The 22303-nt window shown below is 38.4% G+C and overlaps 1 protein-coding gene across 2 annotated transcripts; it reads right to left on the bottom strand.

Moving 5' to 3' along the window:
* Positions 1-296: 296 nt before the first annotated feature.
* On the bottom strand, positions 297-21889 carry ttc21b (tetratricopeptide repeat domain 21B). 2 transcript variants are annotated; one of them, XM_017470532.3, is made up of 29 exons: positions 21718-21889; positions 20033-20162; positions 18896-19006; positions 18565-18731; positions 17491-17613; positions 17022-17179; positions 15765-15849; positions 15577-15675; positions 14848-15040; positions 12863-12960; positions 10320-10520; positions 8793-8922; positions 8525-8682; positions 7730-7954; positions 7375-7613; positions 6902-6974; positions 6547-6657; positions 4836-4974; positions 4608-4714; positions 4322-4510; positions 3909-4019; positions 3737-3818; positions 3421-3571; positions 2688-2849; positions 2042-2237; positions 1394-1618; positions 888-1008; positions 739-806; positions 297-651 (listed from the first exon to the last, which is right to left on the bottom strand). In XM_017470532.3, the coding sequence occupies exons 1-29, from the start codon at positions 21748-21750 to the stop codon at positions 574-576; spliced, it is 3963 nt and encodes a 1320-aa protein (XP_017326021.1). In that variant the 5' UTR covers positions 21751-21889; the 3' UTR covers positions 297-573. The 2 variants fall into 2 exon arrangements, with proteins under 2 accessions (XP_017326021.1, XP_017326022.1); XM_017470533.3 differs by lacking the exons at positions 20033-20162; positions 21718-21889 and having other exon boundaries at positions 18565-18727; positions 18896-19008.
* Between the last annotated feature and the right edge of the window lie 414 nt (positions 21890-22303).

Genomic DNA, 22303 nt, shown 5'->3' with positions numbered 1-22303 from the left:
CCCCCCCTTTAGTTTATTTTCTGGAATAACACCAGAACCAACATTACTCATGCTTAACTCTGAAATCCCTGCACAGGGTGTTCTCAAATACAACAAAGGGTGTTTTTTTCCACATGGAAGAGCTAACGCTTGAATAGGAGAGGAGAGAGGATGTCTTGAGAAAGAAAACAAAAGGGCTCAGTCTCCCTGACAGTGAAAAGATAGGCAGACTGAAAGTTCAGAGAGCTTCCTATAGCCTAATTTAATCCCTACTCACTGTAGGTTAAATATAATTACAAATTAAATGAGCCTTGTGCTTAGTGATTCAATTTGTGCTTTATAGAGATAATTATTTGATGTATAGACATAACATTATGGATTTATTGTTTTTTATATAACAATTTTTCTGGACAGACAGTTTAATACAGAGTCATTGAGAATAATGACTTAAAACATCAGTCACTCCAAAATATGCAATACTAAAATATATCACAATTTATAAACACCACAGTTGTAGGATTCTAATACATTTCTGGTTTTCAGACAAATAACACAGACAAGGGGATATAAACACATGCACACACACAAACCATTTCAGGATCGCAAAGCAGCTCTTGCTTTGTCTAGAATGTCCTTTCTTATCCTCGGATAGTTTGGATGTGCATCCAAGACCTGAAGGAACAAGATTCCCAGTTATTCAGCTTTTGATGTAACTTTTTTTTAATTCAGAAAAAAAACCATGAAGAAATAATTACTCACTTTGTGACAAACATCTATGGCATCGACATGTCTCTTTGCTTTCAAATAGTTGAAAGCAAGTTTGTACCCTGCAACGAATACTAAAATATCAATATCAACAACTTTAAGGGCCAAGGAAATTTAGCAAGAAAAACAACTGAACAACATACCGATAGTTGGATTGGTCTGATTTCCATATTTCCAGGCCAGTTCATAGTTCATGGCTGCATCCCTGAAAGATTGCTCCTTCTCCATAATGTAACCCATGTATTCATAAGCTTTGCAGCATGACTATGAAAATGGATAGATAATAATCAGAGATTTGTAACAATATTACTTTTAATATTACAGTTACAATAGGAAGGGTGGATAGATGGATGGATGGATGGATGGATGGATGGATGGATGGATGGAGTAATATACCTCATCTCCATAAATAAAGGTTCTCTTTATGGTATGCCAAAGAAATAAGATTTCAGAGACCTCATGGTTCTAAAATACACTGAATATTTTTAACTTCATGTCTCCAAATTATGAGTAAGATACCACTTTAGTTCTGGACATAGCCATTTCTCCCCATTTCCTGAAAGATTCAATAGAACCTGACAAAGAAAGGATTTAAGCTAAGATCAAGATCAAGGTATCATAACCACATTTTTTAAAACACAATGCTAACCTTATTGTGGCGCAGGCAGCGTTTTAACAGCTCTCCTGCCATGTCATATTTGCCGGACTGGATGTAGATGTCTGCCAGAAGCAACCAGCTCTTCTCAAACTCATCAGCATCGACAATGTTCCAGTTCATCTTGGCAATGCGTTTTAGCTGGTTCCTGGCTCGAGGAGTCTGTTTGAGGATCATGTAGGCTGTGGCCATCGCCAACAGTGCAGGGACATGGTCTTTCTGTGGTACAGGAGAGTGAGGAAGGAGGCAGTATTACAATGCTGTAATCATCATAGGATTCACCATGACCCTGACCAGAATAAAGCACCAAAGAGAAATGAATGAATGAATGAATGAATGGATGAATGAAAGAAAGAGAGTACATTATTTCAGTTTGTCATAAAAGGTTTCTTGTGACTTGTTTCTAAAAACACAAAAATACTTAAAATATACACAAACACTTTACTAGTCTGTTCTAAAGACCTATTCTCAGCAGGTGCCTTATCAGTGAAAGTGTAGACCGTGACTTTTGTAAACATAACTGTGAAAAACACCTTGGGCTTAAGAGCTCACAAAGTGTGTGCCCATGTGGACACGAGTGTGTGTGTACATTTATATGGACTCTTGTTTACAATTAATATTGTCCATCAGGTTTTTGCAGACCTCATTGTTTGCGATCTCAATGAACACTCCAAGAGCTTTCTCCACGTTGGCCTTCTGCTTGGTAGCCAGGTAACAGTAATGCTCAAGGATACGTAGCTGTATGTGGCCTTGAGAGGTCTGAGGCTTCAGCTCTTTTAACAGTTTCTCCGCTGTTCGCACCGCCAGCTGCTCCGACTCCTGCTTCTCTGTGGAGTTCCTGATACGGCAAATTATTAGTCAGTACATAAAGAAAGTTTACTTAACTTGCTCCAAACCCTTTAATTAAACAACTGAAGTAGAGCATGATGCACTGACTATGTTTGCGTGCATGAAGGGTGCTACCGTGAATAACTTTTAGACTAACCATTTTTTCAACACATTCACAATGCCTTGATTTCACCAAGTTTTCTTAACATTGTTTTAAAATATTTATATCTTTATTTTATATTATGCTTTGACTAATGAACAGTAGTATCAAAAAAGGAACAAATAATACCATGCTACATAAAGTTAACTTTGCCACTATCATGATTAATTAATGTTTGTTCATAATCCATATACTAAATATTGAATGTATTATACAAGTCCTGTAGTATTGTTTTACTTTCCACTTATCCCACTGAAATACTCTACAGTGAAGTTGTGTAGTGACTCTGTATTTACTCACCCCATGTCTCCATCCAGGTTCTCAAACACCTCACCTCCCATCGTCTCATTATCCGGGTTTAAGCAAATCTCAATCATGTTGTACACTGCATTCTGACCCCAGTCATTGTCCTTACGAGCCTTATTGAAGTGACGCAAACCCTCATTGGGTTCACCAGTGTACCTGAGACACGCAGTGTAAGTATAATCACAATAATTTCTCTGGTATAATCAGATTCATATATTATATATATAAAAAACCCAAATAAGCAATAATCGCTTGTTGGTGAAATATTTTTATCATTATTTCTTAATATTGCATGGATATGTTGATTAAAAGTACTGACCTGGTGATATAAAATGCTATAAAATTACAGCTTTAGAGGGAGGTTTCTCATGGTTCCAGCTTTATCATTTTAAAACATCTGTTGTAGGGTTCTATACAGAACTTTCAAAGTTTTCTAAACATAGAAAAACTAGGGATGCTTGAGAATGCTAAATGACTAGTTGGAGGAACAAAGCAGTGACTGCATTTGCTCCATTTACAACACGTAGTAGGTTTAGGCCTTTCTTGCAAGCGCACTAAAATATTCAGTAATGATGTGTGGTCCCAGACTAGTTTTAGTCATATTATAAAATATGAGATGTAGAAAACTCCATAAATTCTAATGAATGATCTGAGTGAAAAGAAATACATTCAAAAATGAGTTGTAACACATTTGTCTGACTCACTGAATTTTACTCTTTATCCTTACCACAAGTAAAGGCCTCTGCAGTAGTTGTACCCTGGCTCAAACTTGGGCCTTGGTGAGTGTTTTTCAGCCATATCCAGAAACCTGGGAATCTCTTCCAGTTTGCCAGCTCTGCGCAGCAGGTCAATCAGCCGGGACAGTGTTGGATAGTTGTCTAGGGGAGATTAGACATGGGAAAGACATTAAAACAAAGCCACAGCAAGCCAGCACATAGCGCTGTACTCAGGTTTCTATCATCACTATCTCATTCTGATGGGATACTGGATGGGGACTTCAATAAAGATTGACTGTTTGGTATGGGGGATAAAAACTGTCACACCTGGTTTCCTCTCCAGCAGCTGCTGAAAATGGAAAACTGCCTGCTCGTAGTCCTGTTTCCTGAACATCAGATCAGCCATCATCTTCAGACACAAAGCAGAGAGCACAGATGAATTGTGGCTTGTAGAGCAAAATATATTGAGCAAACAGGGAGGTATTGTTGAGAGACTAACCAGTGTTGCTGCCTCATTGACTGGGTCGTTCTTCAGGATGATGCCGCACTGCTGCTGGCAAGCCTCTACATCATCCAGAGTTAGATACAGCTGAGCAAGTTCCAACATCACCTGTTTTAACAGAAAGACAGGAAAAAGAAACTAAATTTTAAAAAAAGAGACTTTAATACCGCTACATATCAAATCATTAATTTCATCACATATTATGATAAAAAAAAATAATAAACAGAACACAATAGCAAACATTTCGAATTATAATAATCACCAGATCATTCAAAATACTTTATCTTAAACATCCTTCATGAAACATCCTACAGTAAGCCCCATCACACCCACAGTGAGAACTGAAAGGGTCCTGAGACACAGCTGCAGAGAGAGGAGCACACTGCACACACTGATTTAACCGTGCTGACCTTGCTGTCACTCTCACAGTACACAAGCGCTTCTTTGTAGAACTTGACGGCTCTCTCATAGCCACGCTGGTGGCTGCAGTGCTTGGCAATTTCAGCACAGATCTCAGAGGCGAGCTGCTTCTGCATGGGCACTGCATCAAGCTGCTCCAACTGAACACGCTTCAGTACCTTCGCCTGCACATCTCTCGCCTGATCAAACACATCAGTCAATACAAATTACAATGCTTCCTGAAATAAGCTGGATCACACAGACAAATACCCCATCAGTAAATGACAGCAGACTCACACGATGTAAAGAAAGCAAAGCCTCATCATTTTTATTGACTTTGCTCTGAATCTTGGCCAGCAGTACAAGGTAACGGCAGTCCTCTGTTAGCAAAGGCAGCTCGTTCACTAACAAACACAGAAAATTAAATTCAGATGGTTAAATATTTGCTGTAAAAGTTTGCTTGCATGTAAAGCTATTGTTTTTTGTGTTGAGCAGGTTTCCACACCATGTGCATTACGGTCTCACCAGGGTCGTGCGAGAGAGCCTCATGCAGAACTTTCTCACAGCGTTCATACTGTCTTAGCTTCATGAGAAGTTCAGCCAGATCATAGCGCAAGAAGCTCTGCTGACCAGTCTTAAGAGCAGCCTCATAATAGTTTATGGCCTGAAAAAAACAACACTTCTTGAGTATCTCTGCTTTATCTTGATGGCACAGCAAGGTAGGATTCATGGTCACAGCTCCAGTGATCATCAAGAAATGTACATTTTATAATAACAAAGTTGTATTTATATAGCATTTTATCACAACCAAGGATACTTTAGATTTAAGCAAGCATAATAAAAGATATAAGCACACATTAATATATAAGCAAAGTTTAAAAGAGAGGAATTAACAAAGGACTCATATGACATTTAGACCTATTGAATAACAAGTCCATAAAATGAAGATGGTAGGGTGGTAAAAAGTAATAATATAGTGTAGTAGCATAACTACTGTAGTTAGAGTAAGACGTGGTGACTTTAAAGCTTGGCTTTGAAAAAGGAGAGGCTATTGTAGGATCTGATGTGGAAAATGTTTAGAAGCAAGTGCACTGAATAATCAACCACTCATGAAGGATAGAGGAGTATGAGGGGTGGTGAGAACACTGATAGCAGAAGACAGAAGAGGTATCCTAGTGAGAGAATATGGCTGGAAGAGAGCAGATAAATATAGAGTGGTTTTGTAAGTATAAAACCTTTTTTTTTTTTTTTTTATTAAAATTATTTTAAATTGAATGTAGATGAAATGATGAAATATAACGAATATGGGAAGATTTCTGAATGCATGGAATGTAAAATGCATAGTAATGTAAAAAAGTATGGTGAGCAAACTGCTGCCGAGTTCAGAACATACCTCTCATTTTTACTCTTTTGATTTTTATTCTTTTGGTCTCTGACAGAACCAGTTTTATGTTATCGGTGTACTCAGTGTATTTCTGTAAATAAATCTCTGTTTAGCATTCAAGGTATCAAATAGACCAAATATTCTGATAAGGTTTCTATATTTGTTTTAGGTGATAGTGAGTCGTAGCGACTTACACATGAACATCATTTAATATTATGTTGAGTATAAAACATATGAGGAGACGTCTGGTATATAATTCAAAGTAAGCACATTTATTCTGTTTGATAAATAATATACAATGGTTGAGCTTTTTTTTTTTCTTTTTCTTTTTTTTTTTTTTTAAGTCAAAACAAAGACTCAAGGCTGATGAAATATCCAGCTTGTCTATACACTGCTGGAAATGGTAATTTGGTGAACAGTGTGAAATATTTTTCCTTATTTTCCATGATTATGATTCAATCATTTAAGATCAGCTCAGTGTGATTTTTGCTTACTCATGGTCTGATTAAGTTCTTGGGTTTCTGTCCTTGATTATGTTTTTGTCAATGTGTTTTGTCTTTTGTTTTTCTCTTGTGTTTTCCTCAACTATCCTTGGGTATGTTGCTTGCATGTACAGCTGAGTATAAATGCCAACCTTATCCAACTTATGTTTAGACTAAGATTCAGACTAGGAAATGCTGTAGTGACAGGGTGTCTCTGTACACATAATAAACCATCTCCTTGACTATACCCTCTCTCTTGGTCTCCTGATTCTCCAAACATCTTACTTCTGGTGAAGTTGAAGCATTTGAATCATCCAGAAAAGATTTACATCAACAGTATAATATGAACGGCGTCTCATCCTGTGCTTACCTTAACATAGTTATGGGTCTTTACGAGAGCTTTCCCAATCTTGCTAGCCACAGCACCATCTTTAGGGTTTCTCTTCAAAGCCTGCTCATAAACCTCAATGGCCATCTCAGGCTGAGAGATCACATTTTCATGTTCAGACACAGTAGTAAACGTGAGTTTCAAAACCTGATATTCATAACTGACCCACTCCTTATTATATGTAGTGCAAATATTGGTACAATAGTTTTTGAGCAAATATTGCTCAGCAATATTATCTGATGACACATGCCCTATTCAATACAACTATTTGGTTCCTACCCATTTAAAAAAACATGCAAATAAATGTTATATGTACATAGTATAATGTAATGCCAACCTCTTGGATGTTCATATAGGCATCTCCTAATAGTAAGTATGTATGTGAGCTGGGAATCTTTTCCACCAAATCCCTGTTAAATACATAGACATGTTTAGTTTTCCATTAGAATGCAATAAATTGAGGTGTGTGTGTGTGTGTGTGTGTTGAGAGAGAGAGAGAGAGAATTTAAGAAAGCAAAATTAAGTATTTGAGTGACAGAAAAGAAACATGGGGTATGTCTTTTCTCATATGTGTATCTGAGCATGTGAGGTAGAGATTCTCATATTGGATGTTTGTCTAGGTCAGGTCACAGTGGCTCCTGAGCATAAAGTGCATACACTGGGTGCATGAAGAGAGAATTCACCCTGCATGGGACGCCAGTACATTGCAGGGCATTAATAATACCATATATTATCATTTTAATTTAACGACATCTGTCTGTTCAAAGTTGTCATTTAAATATTGAGGTGTAAAATGCAGTTCCCCCTCACCTATAGCAGCTTACATACAGCCGTTTCTCCTTCCTGTGGTTCAGGTAGACGTCGGCCATTTTCTCTGTGGCTTGCACAAAGTAGGGCTGCTCCTGTGTGATGTTTCTAAGCATGCTCAGTGCAAGCTCCGTGTCCCCCCGCAGCAGGGCAAGGTCTGCGTTCGCGATGGTGACGCGCAGCTCCTCAGGAGTACCAGTAAACTCATTTATAGCATCCTGCATCACTTTCGCTGCCTCATGCTTTGGTTAACACAACAAAAAAAATGTGTATATTGAATGGAGTAGATGAATTACTTAAGCAACAAAAAAAAAGGAAAATGTTTCATCGGTACATTAAAAGCCAAGCCAAGTATTACCTGTTCTCCATTGAGCCAGAGTGCTTCTGCCAGCTCCAGATACACAGAAACAAAATCTGCTGTGCTGAGCTCCACTCTCCTGGCTTTGGTTTTGGCAGAGGAGCCTACTCTTTTCACTCCTGGCATACTCATGGCCAACTGAAGCGTCTGAATGGCCTCCTGCAGCTCACCCATCTTTCTCTGGGTTTGAGCTTTAATCAGATGATACAGAGGGTGCTCCTTTACCTGCTCCACACACACACACACACACACACACACACACACACACACACACACACACACACACACACACACAGAAGAAAGGTGATTTTGAAGGAACTGACAGTATAAAGAGGAATGAAAGAAGATGAACAACCATACATTATACTGTACTGAAGTATAGCAAATTGTTATCTGAATAGGTTTCCTTCAATATCTTTTACATATAGAAGTAAAATGTATGTACTGCCACTTTTAAAAAGAGTAATAGGATTATTTAATACATGTTCATCTTTACAGCAAACTCCCAATCAAAGCATGCAGTCAGTTCTTGATTTATTAGCAAGCTTGATGAATAGACTAACATTTTCATAATTGTTTTAACGTTCCTAATGAGTGTATTTTTCCTGCAAGGTTTCAAAAATATTGGAGCCATTACAATGACTATTTCCTGAAGTCTTCCTTGTAGAAAAGAACAGCACTGAACATTTTCCTGTAAAGCCAAGCAATGTTGGAGCCATTTGTAACACCTCTCCAAACACAGAGCTTAATTAACTAAACGGTGCAATTCTAAAATTGTGCTATTATCTATGTCACCTCAAAGTTGTGGCTGAGGCAGAGCTCTAGAGACTGAGAAGAGAGTTTGAAGTTGCCCTGGAGGAGATGGATTTGTGCCATGAGGAGGTGGGCATCTGCAAAGGAGGGTTTCTGTTCCAAACAATGCTGCAGACTGCTCTGAGCTGCCTCTATGTTCCCTAAACAGGACAAAGATCAGGTCAACAAAACTACTAGCAAACTCTATATGACATCATGAGAAACCTGATGTTTGTTTTAGAAAAAAAAACTGTTAAATTTAAAAGTTCACCTGACAGAAGCCTGACTTTTGCCATCAGGAACACAGCCTGGAGAAGTCCAGGGACAATCTTGACCACTGTGTCCAGCACAGCTGCACAACGCTGTAACTGAGGAGCAGGAGCCTGGCCCTGGGCTGGAGGCTGAGGGGTCGAGAATAAGACAGACCAACAGTTTATGCAGTAACAAGGCAAAAAAGAAAACAGATGGCTAGAGATTGCTGCTAAACTTTATAATAAATACTTCATAGAGCAGGAGATCTCAAACCTTTTATAATCAGGGACTCCTTTAATGTAAAACTATAAACCGACCTCTCCAGTACAGATTTACTTTACAAAAAAAAAATCTAATAAAAATAGACATGTTATTGAAAAGTTTTGGCTATGTATTGAAGCCCAAGAGGTTTTTTTTTTTTTTTTAATTTCCCCCAATTAAACTTACATGTGTCATTAAATTCCAGTCAACATTAATAATAGCAATAATAGCTTTGACAATTGTGGTTTTCCATGATTGTAACAAAATTAGAAAATCAATGACCCCATGCTTATGATTCACTGTCCCCGGGGAATCTCCAGACCCCACTCTGTGAACCATGTTTCTAGCGAATTAGAGGAGCAACATCTAATTGCGTGCTTAACCAAACATTCTAACTGATTTTGCTTGAAGGTCTCACCTGGGCCTTACAACACTGGTACAAATAAGATGTTGCTAAAATGAAGGAAACCTGCACTGGTCTCTTCCAGGATGTGACTTACACATCAGGAAGCAATTAGTGTGATTGTATCTGGATGTTGCAGTTCCTTAGGAATCATTGGCAGTAGCCTGGGTCACCTTCTCCCAGAGAAGAGTCTGAGCCTTTTGTAGCTCATAAATATACTTTTCCACATTCTCTATTTCAGTTTGTTCAAAACACATCATTAAATTGTCTTCATCAGGACACTAGCAGGCAAGTGTTGATCTAACCCACTAAGCACAGTTTCTATGTATGTCTTGTTTTGGTTTGTTATTTGTCTTTGCAGCTGGCCAGTTATTGTTTGGATTAGCTGCTAGCACATGGGATCTAGCTTTTGGATTGGTTAATAATGCGTGTGCAATAGTCACTAGCAATAGCAGTTTATCACTGATAAATAAATCCAAGTAGAATTAATCAGAGTTAACTTAGCTAAAATTAGGTTGTTACTTGGTGCATGAATTAATACTGAGGGGGTTAACTTACAAGGAAGTATATATCCATAAACTGAGAAGACTCTCATGCAGTTTAGGGTGGAGTGCAAAAGTTTCTATATCCTTTGAAACCAACAATATTCAGTGGGGATTCAAACCTTTGTGCTTGCTAATCAGATTTTTCAAATCAGCTTCCTAATTTAGTAAGAAAACTGTAAGTCTGGTCTTTGGAATCTCATGAAAAACCTGCAATACCGTTTTGCAAATAAAATTTTCAAATAGAAAACAAGGGAGATACAAACTTTTGCACTCAACTATATATTATAAAACAGTGGTTGTAGGTAATGCATCTGTCTGCACATTATGTGAGACAGACCTTGGCAGGACAGAGTGCCAGGTATTCCTTTGCGATCTCAAGCAGGAAGTCAGGGTTGAGTTTCTCATAGTATTCTACACTGAGTGGCAGGCCCTGGAGAGTGGAGAAGTGTGTGTCCACAGTGACATTCAGCAGGTTGGTCACCTCATCCTGAGACTTCCGTTTCCGAATGGCCAGGACTGCCTGCAAATACAGCAGCTCCTACACACAGCAACATACAAAACATCTAATAAGGATGTTGGTCAAAACAGTCAGAGACCAGAAGAGACAAAGTTATCTATAATATAATGTTTCATTACACAATTCTCTTTTATTATGCCTTCCACTGATATCACTTGAGTGGGTTATCTTGCTTAACTAACATCTGGAGAGTACCTTGTATGCTCACTTCTACTGCTTAGCTGAACACATATTGTGTCTAACTGATGTCATTAAGAAGAGCCTCACATGTCTGAAGACGCTACAGACTACAGATGACTCCACTTAAACAAAGCACAAGTGGCTGTGCCAGTGAATCACAGCTGTGTTCGAATGATTTAAAGAGGATTTAAAGAGGACTGCCTGAAGCATTGAGCAACTCAACAAAATAAACCATTGCAAAATGTGTATGATTCTGGATTAAACTATTATAGTGAACAAAGTCAAAATATGGAAATGACTAATATCTAATAAGTTATTTTCCAAGTACTTGGAACATTTTTTCACTTCAAATAGAGTACAGTGAGGGAAAAAAGTATTTGATCCCTTGCTGATTTTGTACGTTTGCCCACTGACAAAGAAATGATCAGTCTATAATTTTAATGGTAGATTTATTTGAACAGTGAGAGACAGAATAACAACAAGAAAATCCAGAAAAACGCATGTCAAAAATGTTATAAATTGATTTGCATTTTAATGAGGGAAATAAGTATTTGACCCCCTCTCAATCAGAAAGATTTCTGGCTCCCAGGTGTCTTTTATACAGGTAATGAGCTGAGATTAGGAACACACTCTTAAAGGGAGTGCTCCTAATCTCAGCTCGTTACCTGTATAAAAGACACCTGTCCACAGAAGCAATCAATCAATCAGATTCCAAACTCTCCACCATGGCCAAGACCAAAGAGCTCTCCAAGGATGTCAGGGACAAGATTGTAGACCTACAGAAGTATGGAATGGGCTACAAGACCATTGCCAAGCAGCTTGGTGAGAAGGTGACAACAGTTGGTGCGATTATTTGCAAATGGAAGAAACACAAAAGAACTGTCAATCGCCCTCGGCCTGGGGCTCCATGCAAGATCTCACCTCGTGGAGTTGCAACTATCATGAGAACAGTGAGGAATCAGCCCAGAACTACACGGGAGGATCTTGTCAATGATCTCAAGGCAGCTGGGACCATAGTCACCAAGAAAACAATGTGTAACACACTACGCCGTGAAGGACTGAAATCCTGCAGCGCCTGCAAGGTCCGCTGCTCAAGAAAGCACATATACATGCCCATCTGAAGTTTGCCACTGAACATCTGAATGATTCAGAGGACAACTGGGTGAAAGTGTTGTGGTCAGATGAGACCAAAATGGAGCTCTTTGGCATCAACTCAACTCGCCGTGTTTGGAGGAGGAGGAATGCTGCCTATGACCCCAAGAATACCATCCCCACCGTCAAACACGGAGGTGGAAAGATTATGCTTTGGGGGTGTTTTTCTGCTAAGGGGTGAGGACAACTTCACCGCATCAAAGGGACGATGGACGGGGCCATGTACCGTCAAATCTTGGGTGAGAACCTCCTTCCCTCAGCCAGGGCACTGAAAATGGGTCGTGGATGGGTATTCCAGCATGACAATGACCCAAAACACACGGCCAAGGCAACAAAGGAGTGGCTCAAGAAGAAGCACATTAAAGTCCTGGAGTGGCCTAGCCAGTCTCCAGACCTTAATCCGATACAAAATCTGTGGAAGGAGCTGAAGGTTCGAGTTGCCAAACGTCAGCCTCGAAACCTTAATTACTTGGAGAAGATCTGCATCGAGGAGTGGGACAAAATCCCTCCTGAGATGTGTGCAAACCTGGTGGCCAACTACAAGAAACGTCTGACCTCTGTGATTGCCAACAAGGGTTTTGCCACCAAGTAATAAGTCATGTTTTGCAGAGGGGTCATATACTTATTTCCCTCAATAAAATGCAAATCAATTTATAACATTTTTACATGCGTTTTTCTGGATTTTCTTGTTGTTATTCTGTCTCTCACTGTTCAAATAAATCTAACATTAAAATTATAGACTGATCATTTCTTTGTCAGTGGGCAAACGTACAAAATCAGCAGGGGATCAAATACTTTTTTCCCCTCACTGTAATGCATTTAGTTCCTGACTTGTTTCTTGGTGAAGCAAATGGCATATGAGTGTCTATGAAAGAGAACTACCATGCCATACAAACTACCAATATATATTGAGAATACAGTTGAAGATGCATGTATGAACATTTTAATAATAAAAAAAATAAGGAAAGAAAATATGGAGAAAGGCAGTTTAATGGCATTTTGAGTTGAAATCGATGTTTTTGGTGACTCACCGCTGATTTGCCGATAGATTGCTGGATTTCGGTAAGAAACTCGAGTTGCTGCTCAGCATCCTGCAGGTGACCCTCACTCAACTGGCAGTGAATAATACCTGTAGAACATAAAGGTCTTTAAAATAGAGTCAGAGCATTCCCAAGTGGCACAATGTTTAACCGATCCACAGGAGATCGCATGTTTGAATCCCGACAATGCCGTGGCCATCAGTGGCCAGGAACCAAGGGAGCGAAACTGGTCATGCTTGGTTGGGACGGGTGGCATATTCTCTCCCCTGTTAACTGCCATGACACTAGTCAATTACAGACATCTGTGACCTTATGTATGCAGAAGAGGGCAGATAGTGCTCTCTTCTTTTTATTTTATTGTGCTGCCAAGCAGCAATTGAGCAGGTTGGCTGGCTTCATGTGCTTCAGAGGAAGGTCATGTCAGCCTTCAGGCTCCCCCTGTTGGCTGGTGCACTATATAGCCAAAGGCTTGTGGACATCTGACCATCACACTCATATGTGCTTGTTGAACATCCCATTCCAGATTTAGTCCCCCTTAGCTGTTATAATAATCTCCACTCTTCTGGGAAGACCACTAGATTTTGGAGTGTGGCTCTGGGGATTTGCCCATTCAGCCACAAGAGCATTATTGAGATCAGGCACTGATATCGGACGAGGAGACCTGGGGCACAACCGGTATTCCAATTCATCCCAAAGGTGTTCAGTGGGGTTAAGGTCAGGGCTCTGTGCAGGCCACTCAAGGTCTACCATTTGGCAAACCATGTCTTCACAGACCTTGCTTTGTGCACAGGGGCATTGTCATGCTGGAACATTTTTGGGCCTCTTAGTTACAGTGACAGTAAATCTTAATGCTACAGCATACAAAGACATTCTATACAAGTGAGAACTTTCAACTTTGTTGCAATAGTTTGGGGAAATATCACATATAGGTGTGATATGCAGGTGTCCACAAACATTTGGCCATATAGTTTAGCTGTCCTATGATAGGGGAGATCTGGCTGGTGAGTGGGAATTTTCAGGTAACCAAAGTGGAGAGAGAAATTGGGCAAAAATAAACAAACAAACAAACAAACAAATAAATATACACCTCAGAAACACTGGATGCCATGCACATTCTGCTAAATCACTGGTTGAATTTGTTCCAAATCCAGAGGACTACAGTAGGACCCAATCACAATCGTTTAGGGGTGAGCAATGTAGAAAAAAAAAATATTGCGATACTTGAAGACATTCTCTCAATACACAATATACAAGACTATATTGAAAGAGCATGCAACACTGTGGAGCTATATTAAAGAAAAACCAAACTCAGACAACTTAACATTTACAAAAAAGTAAAGCAATTAACAGTGAAAGGGGTTATGAAACAACTGATTAAAATAGATTTTCGCCTCCAAGCAATTACTTGTTACAGTGAGTAATAATGGCATTACAAACATACTGATACCTTAAGATAGCCAAGAAACTTTACGTTAGAAAAATCTATGTTACTGTTAATATATGATGATATCAATATTATAATGTCATACTGCCGGCCCAACAGATGACCTCAGGTTCCCAACTTAGTCATAAATATCCTGCCAAATTATAATTGGTACTATGACACTAATAAGTGTGAATATTAATAGTCCTAAAACCTAATCAGGCTGCAAGTCCCTGGTATTCACTTACAAATCTCACAGATTCAGTGGGAAAGTTTCAGTTAATTATATACCAGGAAAACATTACCTTATCAAATGTTTATCTTTATCTGTACATCATTTTGCTTACATCATTTTTATTTACCTCATCTTAGAAACACAGACTCTTTGACTATCTCACAAAGTATCTAGTCATGTAAGGAGACTCCGGATCAAGCTTTCTTGCTTTTCAAACTTTCTGCTAAAGTTGCAGTGATGTCTGTTAACTTTCTCGTGACTTTCCTTGAGAGTTGAGAAGTAACAGGAATTCATTCTTTGAAATGTAGGAATTCTTACCCATCAGAGCAGAGACACTGCTCTCATCCAACTTCATGGCAGTTTTATACCACTTTATGGCCTCCTTGGCTCTGCCCTGAAGGACCAGCTGGTAGCCCAGTTCGGTAGCCAGCTCTGCATCGCCTGACGCCATAGAGAATGCCCGCTCCACCAGTGCATGTGTGTGCTGCAGAACCTTTTCTGCTCTTCCACACTGTAGACAGGATTACATTATCAGTGAGGAGAATATGGTGCACTATATTAACTGTAATAATCTTATTACAACACACACTAAGGTCCTCAATCACAGTTCATCTGAACATATGGCAAAAATAAAACGATCACAATGTTTATATGTACTAGTAAAACAGTAGTTAAAATGTGAAACTATATTAGTTCAATGATGACTTTTTTTTTTCTAACACTGAACTGTTGAGTTCTTGATTCTGACTGGTCACGGAAGATATTGATTCATTTTCTATAACAGCAGCTCTGGCAATAGTTCCAGCTGCAAGGTTTATATTTATGTATTCTAATATTATCATTTATACAGTATTAACTTTCACTGGGAATTGTATGGCAGACCATCCTGCAGGATCTTTACGAACCATTTTTGGAAGCAGTCTCCAGTGAATATCTCAGAAAAATGTAGTCATGCAATTTTGCATATTTTTTTTTAACTTTTGAAACAAAGGTGAGATGTTTAACCACAACTATGTGAATTAAAATTAAAATTAAAAGAGACCTTACCCCTCGAGTGAAAGCTAAAGACATTCTGTAAAGAAGTTCTGGGTTGTTAGGCTCTTGTGAGTCCAGGTTGCTGATAAGGGTCAACAACTGCTCCACTGTCTGTAAACACATAACACAGATTTTAATATTATTTTGCCTGATTTAACTAAACTGGATTTTCATTTTAAGTATAAGAGTAGGTGTCTGACCTCCCCAAGGTCGCCTTCTCGGCAGAGCGAATGCAGTGCTAGCATTCTCAGTCCCTCCAGGTTGCTTCTGTCTTTCTGAAGAAGTCTAAAGATAAATGTTGAGCAAAATGGACATAGTGCTTTAAATAGTTAGCACTGAGTACTCTATGTTTAAAAGTCCCTGTTCCCATAAAAAATGCTAAACCTCTAGAACTAGATACATCTAGCAAATTACTCAGCAACACAGTTCTCTGTAATATACTGTACATGTAAGTGCATACATTTTTAAAAACAAGTTCACATACTCTTACATACGCTTAAATACAAAACAGTCTCATGTTTTGTACACCCACATTTCACTTTTAACCAAGGTGTTAAAATTGAAATGTGTGTTCTGTAACAAGACTACAATTCAAAATATTGGCAAAATCAGCAGAAAACTTGTTTTTAAAATGTGTTTACGGCAGTGTATTGCAGGAAGTTAAAGAAATATTTACAATATTACAGTACACCTTCGGCCTATGTAATATTTTAGCATACAATATTTCACCATTTTTGTTATTTGTTATTAATAAAAGAACAGCCGTGATACCTGAGATTAAGTTATATTGCAGTATCATCTTTTTGTCTTAAGAGTATGCAATCTTTTGTATAAAATACATTGCTTGTTTGGAGCTTCCTTTATTTTAATTCTCTACTTTATGTTATATCTAACTTTCAAAATTAAAGCTGTGCAACATGGCATACAGTACAACAACAGCACCGGCCAATGATTTTTCATTCTGGAGATCATCCTCATGGCAAAGGCATTTTAATGCGGGGAACAATGAGTGCATGATTCTTTGCTTTCAGGAGGAGCTGGTACATTGGCACTACCAAATCCTAAACCACAGAGTGAATGGTCTTTCTCCCCCCACACACCCCCACAGCAGTGCACTCTTAGAAATCTGTGGCTTTTGGGCTCGGCCTCAAAGGCTCCTTTGATTCTACCTCCCACTGGCCCTCGTCCAACAGGGAGAGGAGAACAGAACAATGGCCCAGTCTTTCAGCCTGAATCCGTGGCATCACATTTGATTTTCATTTACACTCAAACACAGACTGACTCCCACGGCCCTGCCTTGGCCTATTGACTTTTCAGTGTTTTTGTGTTTGTCTGTTTAGAAATCAGGAACATACAACAGGCTCAGTGTGTTTAAATTAACATATGTATATAAAATCCACTGGAGCAACCTGTTGATCTGAGGCCAGAAGTAAACAAAGCAGTAACTGAGGTGATACCTCTGAGCAGCATCCACAGTCTGTTCCCAGTCCTGCATGTTCAACAGAAGCTTCATCTTCTTCACCAGAGCAGGTATGAATGACGGGTAACCAACAATGACCTGGTTAACCGTCTCTATGGCACCAGAGTAATTCTGACGGACCTCATTATACTGCACCTGAAAGGATACGAGAAGTATAATAGTAATCTAAGTCTCCTTAAATGAGATAAGAATGTCATAATTGTGTGAAGCTTCCAAATACAAAGAATTGCATCCTATGTATTGTTCTTAAAGTATCAGAATTTCCATATTCCATATTAATATATCCATATAATCTTTTAAAGTTACATAAGAAAATTTCCAACTTCAACCATTAATAAATCATGGTAAGCTATCCCCAGCACCACACAGTGAATTGCGTTTTAACGAGAGTAGAAATAGAATATAGGAGAAAACACTACAGATCATATTTTGTTTTTCATAATTACCTTCCCCATCAGAGCAAAAATACTGATTTTCTCTTTCAGAGCTTCGTCAAAGTATTTTCCAGACTTCTTGGTGTAGCCATCTTTACCAGAAGTCAGGTCTATCCAACCTTTCAGTATCAACCCCTAAAACACACACATTAGTCATAAGACAGTCTGGGATATACTGACATATAAATAGGCTTAGATTTTGTCCATGGTCCCAATAATTTGGGAATTGCTCAATTTAAGTCATTACATAAAGTTGTCAAAATTGACTTAATGTAAAAATGTTTTCAATATATCAGATTTGGTGTAAAGAGCTTAATTTAATTTAACTACAACTCGGTTTCCAGTCATTAAGTAGCCCATGCTTGTGAGTAATAAAATATTAGAAGAAGTCTTTATTTGTCACATATACATTACAGCACCATAAAATAATTTTCTTCGCATGTCCCAGCTTGTTAGGAAGCTAGGGTCAGAGGGCAGGGTCAGCCATGATACAGTGCCCCTGAAGTGGACAGGGTAAAGGTCCTTGCTCAAGGGCCCTGTGGCAGCTTGGCAGTGCTGGGGCTTGAACGCGTGACCTTCTGATCAGTAACTAAGAGCATTTACCATTGAGCCACCGCTGCCCTTATAACATCTTGTTCTATTTTGTCAAAGATTCATAATATACTAAAGTCTTTAATTAATGCAAAATGTATATATTTCGCTTCAGTGCTGAAATGTGGCCCACTGGCCCACCATATAGTTGCACTTTTAGGTATACAATTACTAAATGACTGTATCCCATCTGTTGCTATAATGATATTGTTTGTCATTTCCACCTCTACCCTGTCCATCATTGGAAAGGGATCACCACAGTACCATTGGATGTTCTGTGAACAAACCAAATTACATTAAAATGTTCCTATATTTAAAACATAACAAACATGATGTCTGTATGGTAACTGAATTATTATATTAGGACTGAACTGTAACTGAGATAATTTCATTTGTGCTGCATGATTTATTAGCTACTTGTGAGAAATGATTACACTGATATAATTTAATTATTGTAGTTATTAATACAAATACAAATCTTAATATAGTTCTTACCTCTGATGAGCCATTGGAGATTTTGATCATCCTGTCCACATACTCTCTGGCCTTGTCATTCCGACCCAGGAGCCAGAGAAACATCCCAGCATGGTACAGAGCTTTCGGGCTGGCACTCTTACGATTCTCCTTAACCTTCACATCAAGCTCTTGGATGGTGTCTCTGTCTGAAGGCAATATTACAATTATAAATTCATTGACATCCCAATGGAATACATTAATCACTAACAATGTACCTGAATTCAAGCAGTACATATTTATTACATGTATCAACTGTAACAGATTTTTTAAAAATGTGATAATGTGAGTGAGTTAGGTCATCAGTGTCTACCGGGGTTAGGTCTTTTTTTCTGGGCATACACCAGAGCCATCAGTGCACACAATGATACATCTCTCTTATCCTTCACCTGTTCCAGCTCCTGAATGGCCTCTTGCACATGATCTATCGAATAAAACACAAGAGGACTTAAACATGCACACAAACAAAATGTAATTCACCATTCCTGGGACACAAACACAAATTACTAAAAGCTGTAAACAAGAATGTGTTAAAGAAGGAAATTTTACATTACTCATTTGCTTATATACATTGGCAGGTGACATATTAAAGCAAAAACATGCTGCTGGGTAGATTGGCTATGCTAAATTTCCTCTAGGTATGAATGAGATGTTGAATGTTTGTGCACTGGAATCCCATCTAAGATGTATTTACACCTGTTCCTGGTATAGGCCTCAGATCCACCACAACCCTGAATAAGATAAAGTGCTTATTGAAAATAAATTAAAGAAATATAACAAGTGCAGATGCTTCCAGGCAGGAGTACTGCATGATACAATTTATTAAAATACATGATTCTGCATTAGTGTGTTATGTAAGGTGATTGAGAATGTCAGTGCAACACATGACCAGGCCATCAGCAACAACAGTTCATCCACAACTTCACAGAGAGGCCTTCAGAGTCACCAGATCTCAACCCAAGTGAACATCTATTGGAGATTTTGCAACGAGGTGTTAGACAGTGCTCTCCACCACCATTATCTAAACACCAACTGAGGGAACATCTAATGGAAGAATGCTCTTCATTCCACAGTTCCAGAAACTTTTCGTATCAGTTCCAGTGTGTATTGAAGCTGTTCTGGTGGTTTGCAGTGACAAAACCTTACTAAGACACTGTTTAGTTTTTTTTATTATTATTCTAATTTGTCACCTATCTACTTTCTTACTTATTTTATTCTCATTTTTACTTATCACATCTTGTATTATTTGTATACTGCCATCAGGATCTTAACAGGAGGTAACAAATTGGATGAAAATCCTTTGCCTTGTACTATAACTAGCTGATGCTTTCATTGTAGAAGTTCAACCTGAATGCTCCCCACAGCTGCCACTATTTCATGTTTTTATAACCGCTGACTCTCACTGGCCCACTAGCAGTAAGGGCAAATCCTTTGAATATATTCAGTTTACCTTGCATGAGAAGGCCATAAGCGTGGAAGAACATGTAGATTGGGCTACTGCTGAACTTTCGCTGGGCTTCACTTGAAACTTTCAGCACATGATTGGAATACTTCTCCTGGCAGTAATAAATGATCAGGGCCTGAAAAGATTTAAGGTTTGGGCTAGTTTACACTTTTAAAATAGAAAGTCACACAGGATATGCAGGCTGTTTATGTCTTTTCTTTTCAAACATAAACACAACAAGATGCTAAAGTGAAATATACACATATATACATACATACATATTTTATATATATATATATATATATATATATATATATATATATATATATATATATACATACATATATATATATATGTGTGTGTGTGTGTGTGTGTATATGTATGTATGTATGTATATGTATATATATGTACGTATGTATGTATGTATGTGTATGTGTGTGTGTGTGTGGATTTAAATAATATTTAAGATTGAATCATTAATTCAGTGATTAATATGTTTCAGGTGGCAACAATTATTTTAACCCTGACTGCTGCAGTGTGTTGCTTCTCATTTCTAAACAATCATGTTGGAAGACACATCCCCTGGTCGTGGAAAAGATGTTACTTTGTTTCAGAAGGGGCAAACTATTGGCCTGCATTAAGCAAAGCAAGCAACTTTGAGGAAGAAATGTGTTTGGAAAAAAAATATGTTCAAAATCATGAATGATCCTGATCAGAGACGTTTAAAAACGCTTGGTGAAGTCACATTGTGAAAAATAGTCAGTAGAACTCATGGTTGTGTTTAATAGTGAAAGTAAGAACTTTTCCACACACACAATGTGACAAGAACTTACAGGATTGGGACTAAACAGCTGTGTGGTCTAATCAGTGTGAGGTTAATCAGATAAAAACGACTTCAGTTTGCTAGGGAGCATAAAGACTGGACTGTGGCGCAATGGAAAAAGGTCATGTGGTCTAATGATTTCAGATTTACCCTATTCCAAAACAATGGGTACATCAGGGTAAGAAGAGAAGCACATAAAGCAATGCATGCATCATGCACAGTGCCTAATGTTCAAGTCTTTCTAATGTTCAAGTGTTTTGATCTGGGGTTGCTTCATTTGGTCAGGTCTAGGCTCAGCAATGTTTTGCGGCAATAAAACGAAGTCCGCTGAGTACCTGAATGTACTGAATGACCAGGTTATCCCATCAGTGGATATTTTTTTTACTTCCCTGATGGCACAGGCATATTAAAGGATGACAATGCCAAGATTCATGGGACTCGGATTGTGGAAAAAGTGGTTCAGGGAGCATGGGGAATAATTTTCACACACGAATTGGTCACGACAGAGTCCTGACCTTATGAATGCACGCTGTAATCAAAGCTAAAGGTGGTGTAAGGAAATTTTAGAGTGTGCATGGCCAGGCAGTGTGCATACGTTTGTATGTATGTATGTATGTATACGTTGTTTTTTTGTGTTTTTTTTTTTCAGCCAACATAAGTTAACATAAGCTAAATCACCGACTGTAAGTAGCAAAAAGTACATTCGTGTCTACCACACAAAACATGTAACCCTCAAAAAATTTAAAATATTGTTACTTATATTGTAGTAGAAATGACAATAAAACATTAGCATGTGTCAGAAGGTGCATCCGTTGGGAATCAGTACAGTCTCTCTGAGACACAAACATTAAACAACTCACTGACTGACCTGTGTTATTTCTTCGTCCTCAACTTCAGCCATTGTTGTTCACGTTTAGAACAGATATCTGCTGATAAAAATTCAATGTAGCGCCCTGGAAATTGCTTTCTGACTAGTTTTTCGCCATCTTGGAGATCATGCAAAGCGTCTTGGTAACCAGACAACCACCGCCATTTTTGTGTGGAAACACGGAAGTGGATAAAAAAAAACACCTTCCTAACTATTCTTTACAGGTCCACACGATGGCGCACTACTCCTGCATAATTGTATGGCTTTAACGGCTATGGCTGTGTTTCTGGACTTTTCTTCCAACATTTGTGCGCCACATGACTACACCCCAGGGTTACATCTATAGACATTCCCCAAAAATTATTTTTTATTGCATTCTAACCTATTTTATCAGCCTTTAAACAGCAAAGGACCAGTTAAGGAAAAGTATATTTTGACCAGAGAAGCCACATTAGTGTTATATAAGTATATATAAGTAAGTTTTATATATAAGTGTGACAAAGTCTCCAGAAGAACTGTGGCTGGTTCTGCAAAATGCTCAATAAAACGTACCAGCTAATTTCCTTATAAAACTGCACAAATTAGT

Source organism: Ictalurus punctatus, chromosome 6 (assembly GCF_001660625.3).
Source record: "Ictalurus punctatus breed USDA103 chromosome 6, Coco_2.0, whole genome shotgun sequence".
In the NCBI taxonomy this organism is placed as follows: domain Eukaryota; kingdom Metazoa; phylum Chordata; class Actinopteri; order Siluriformes; family Ictaluridae; genus Ictalurus; species Ictalurus punctatus.
Note: the sequence above shows the minus strand (reverse complement) of the source record. Positions and strands in the feature narration are given on the sequence as shown.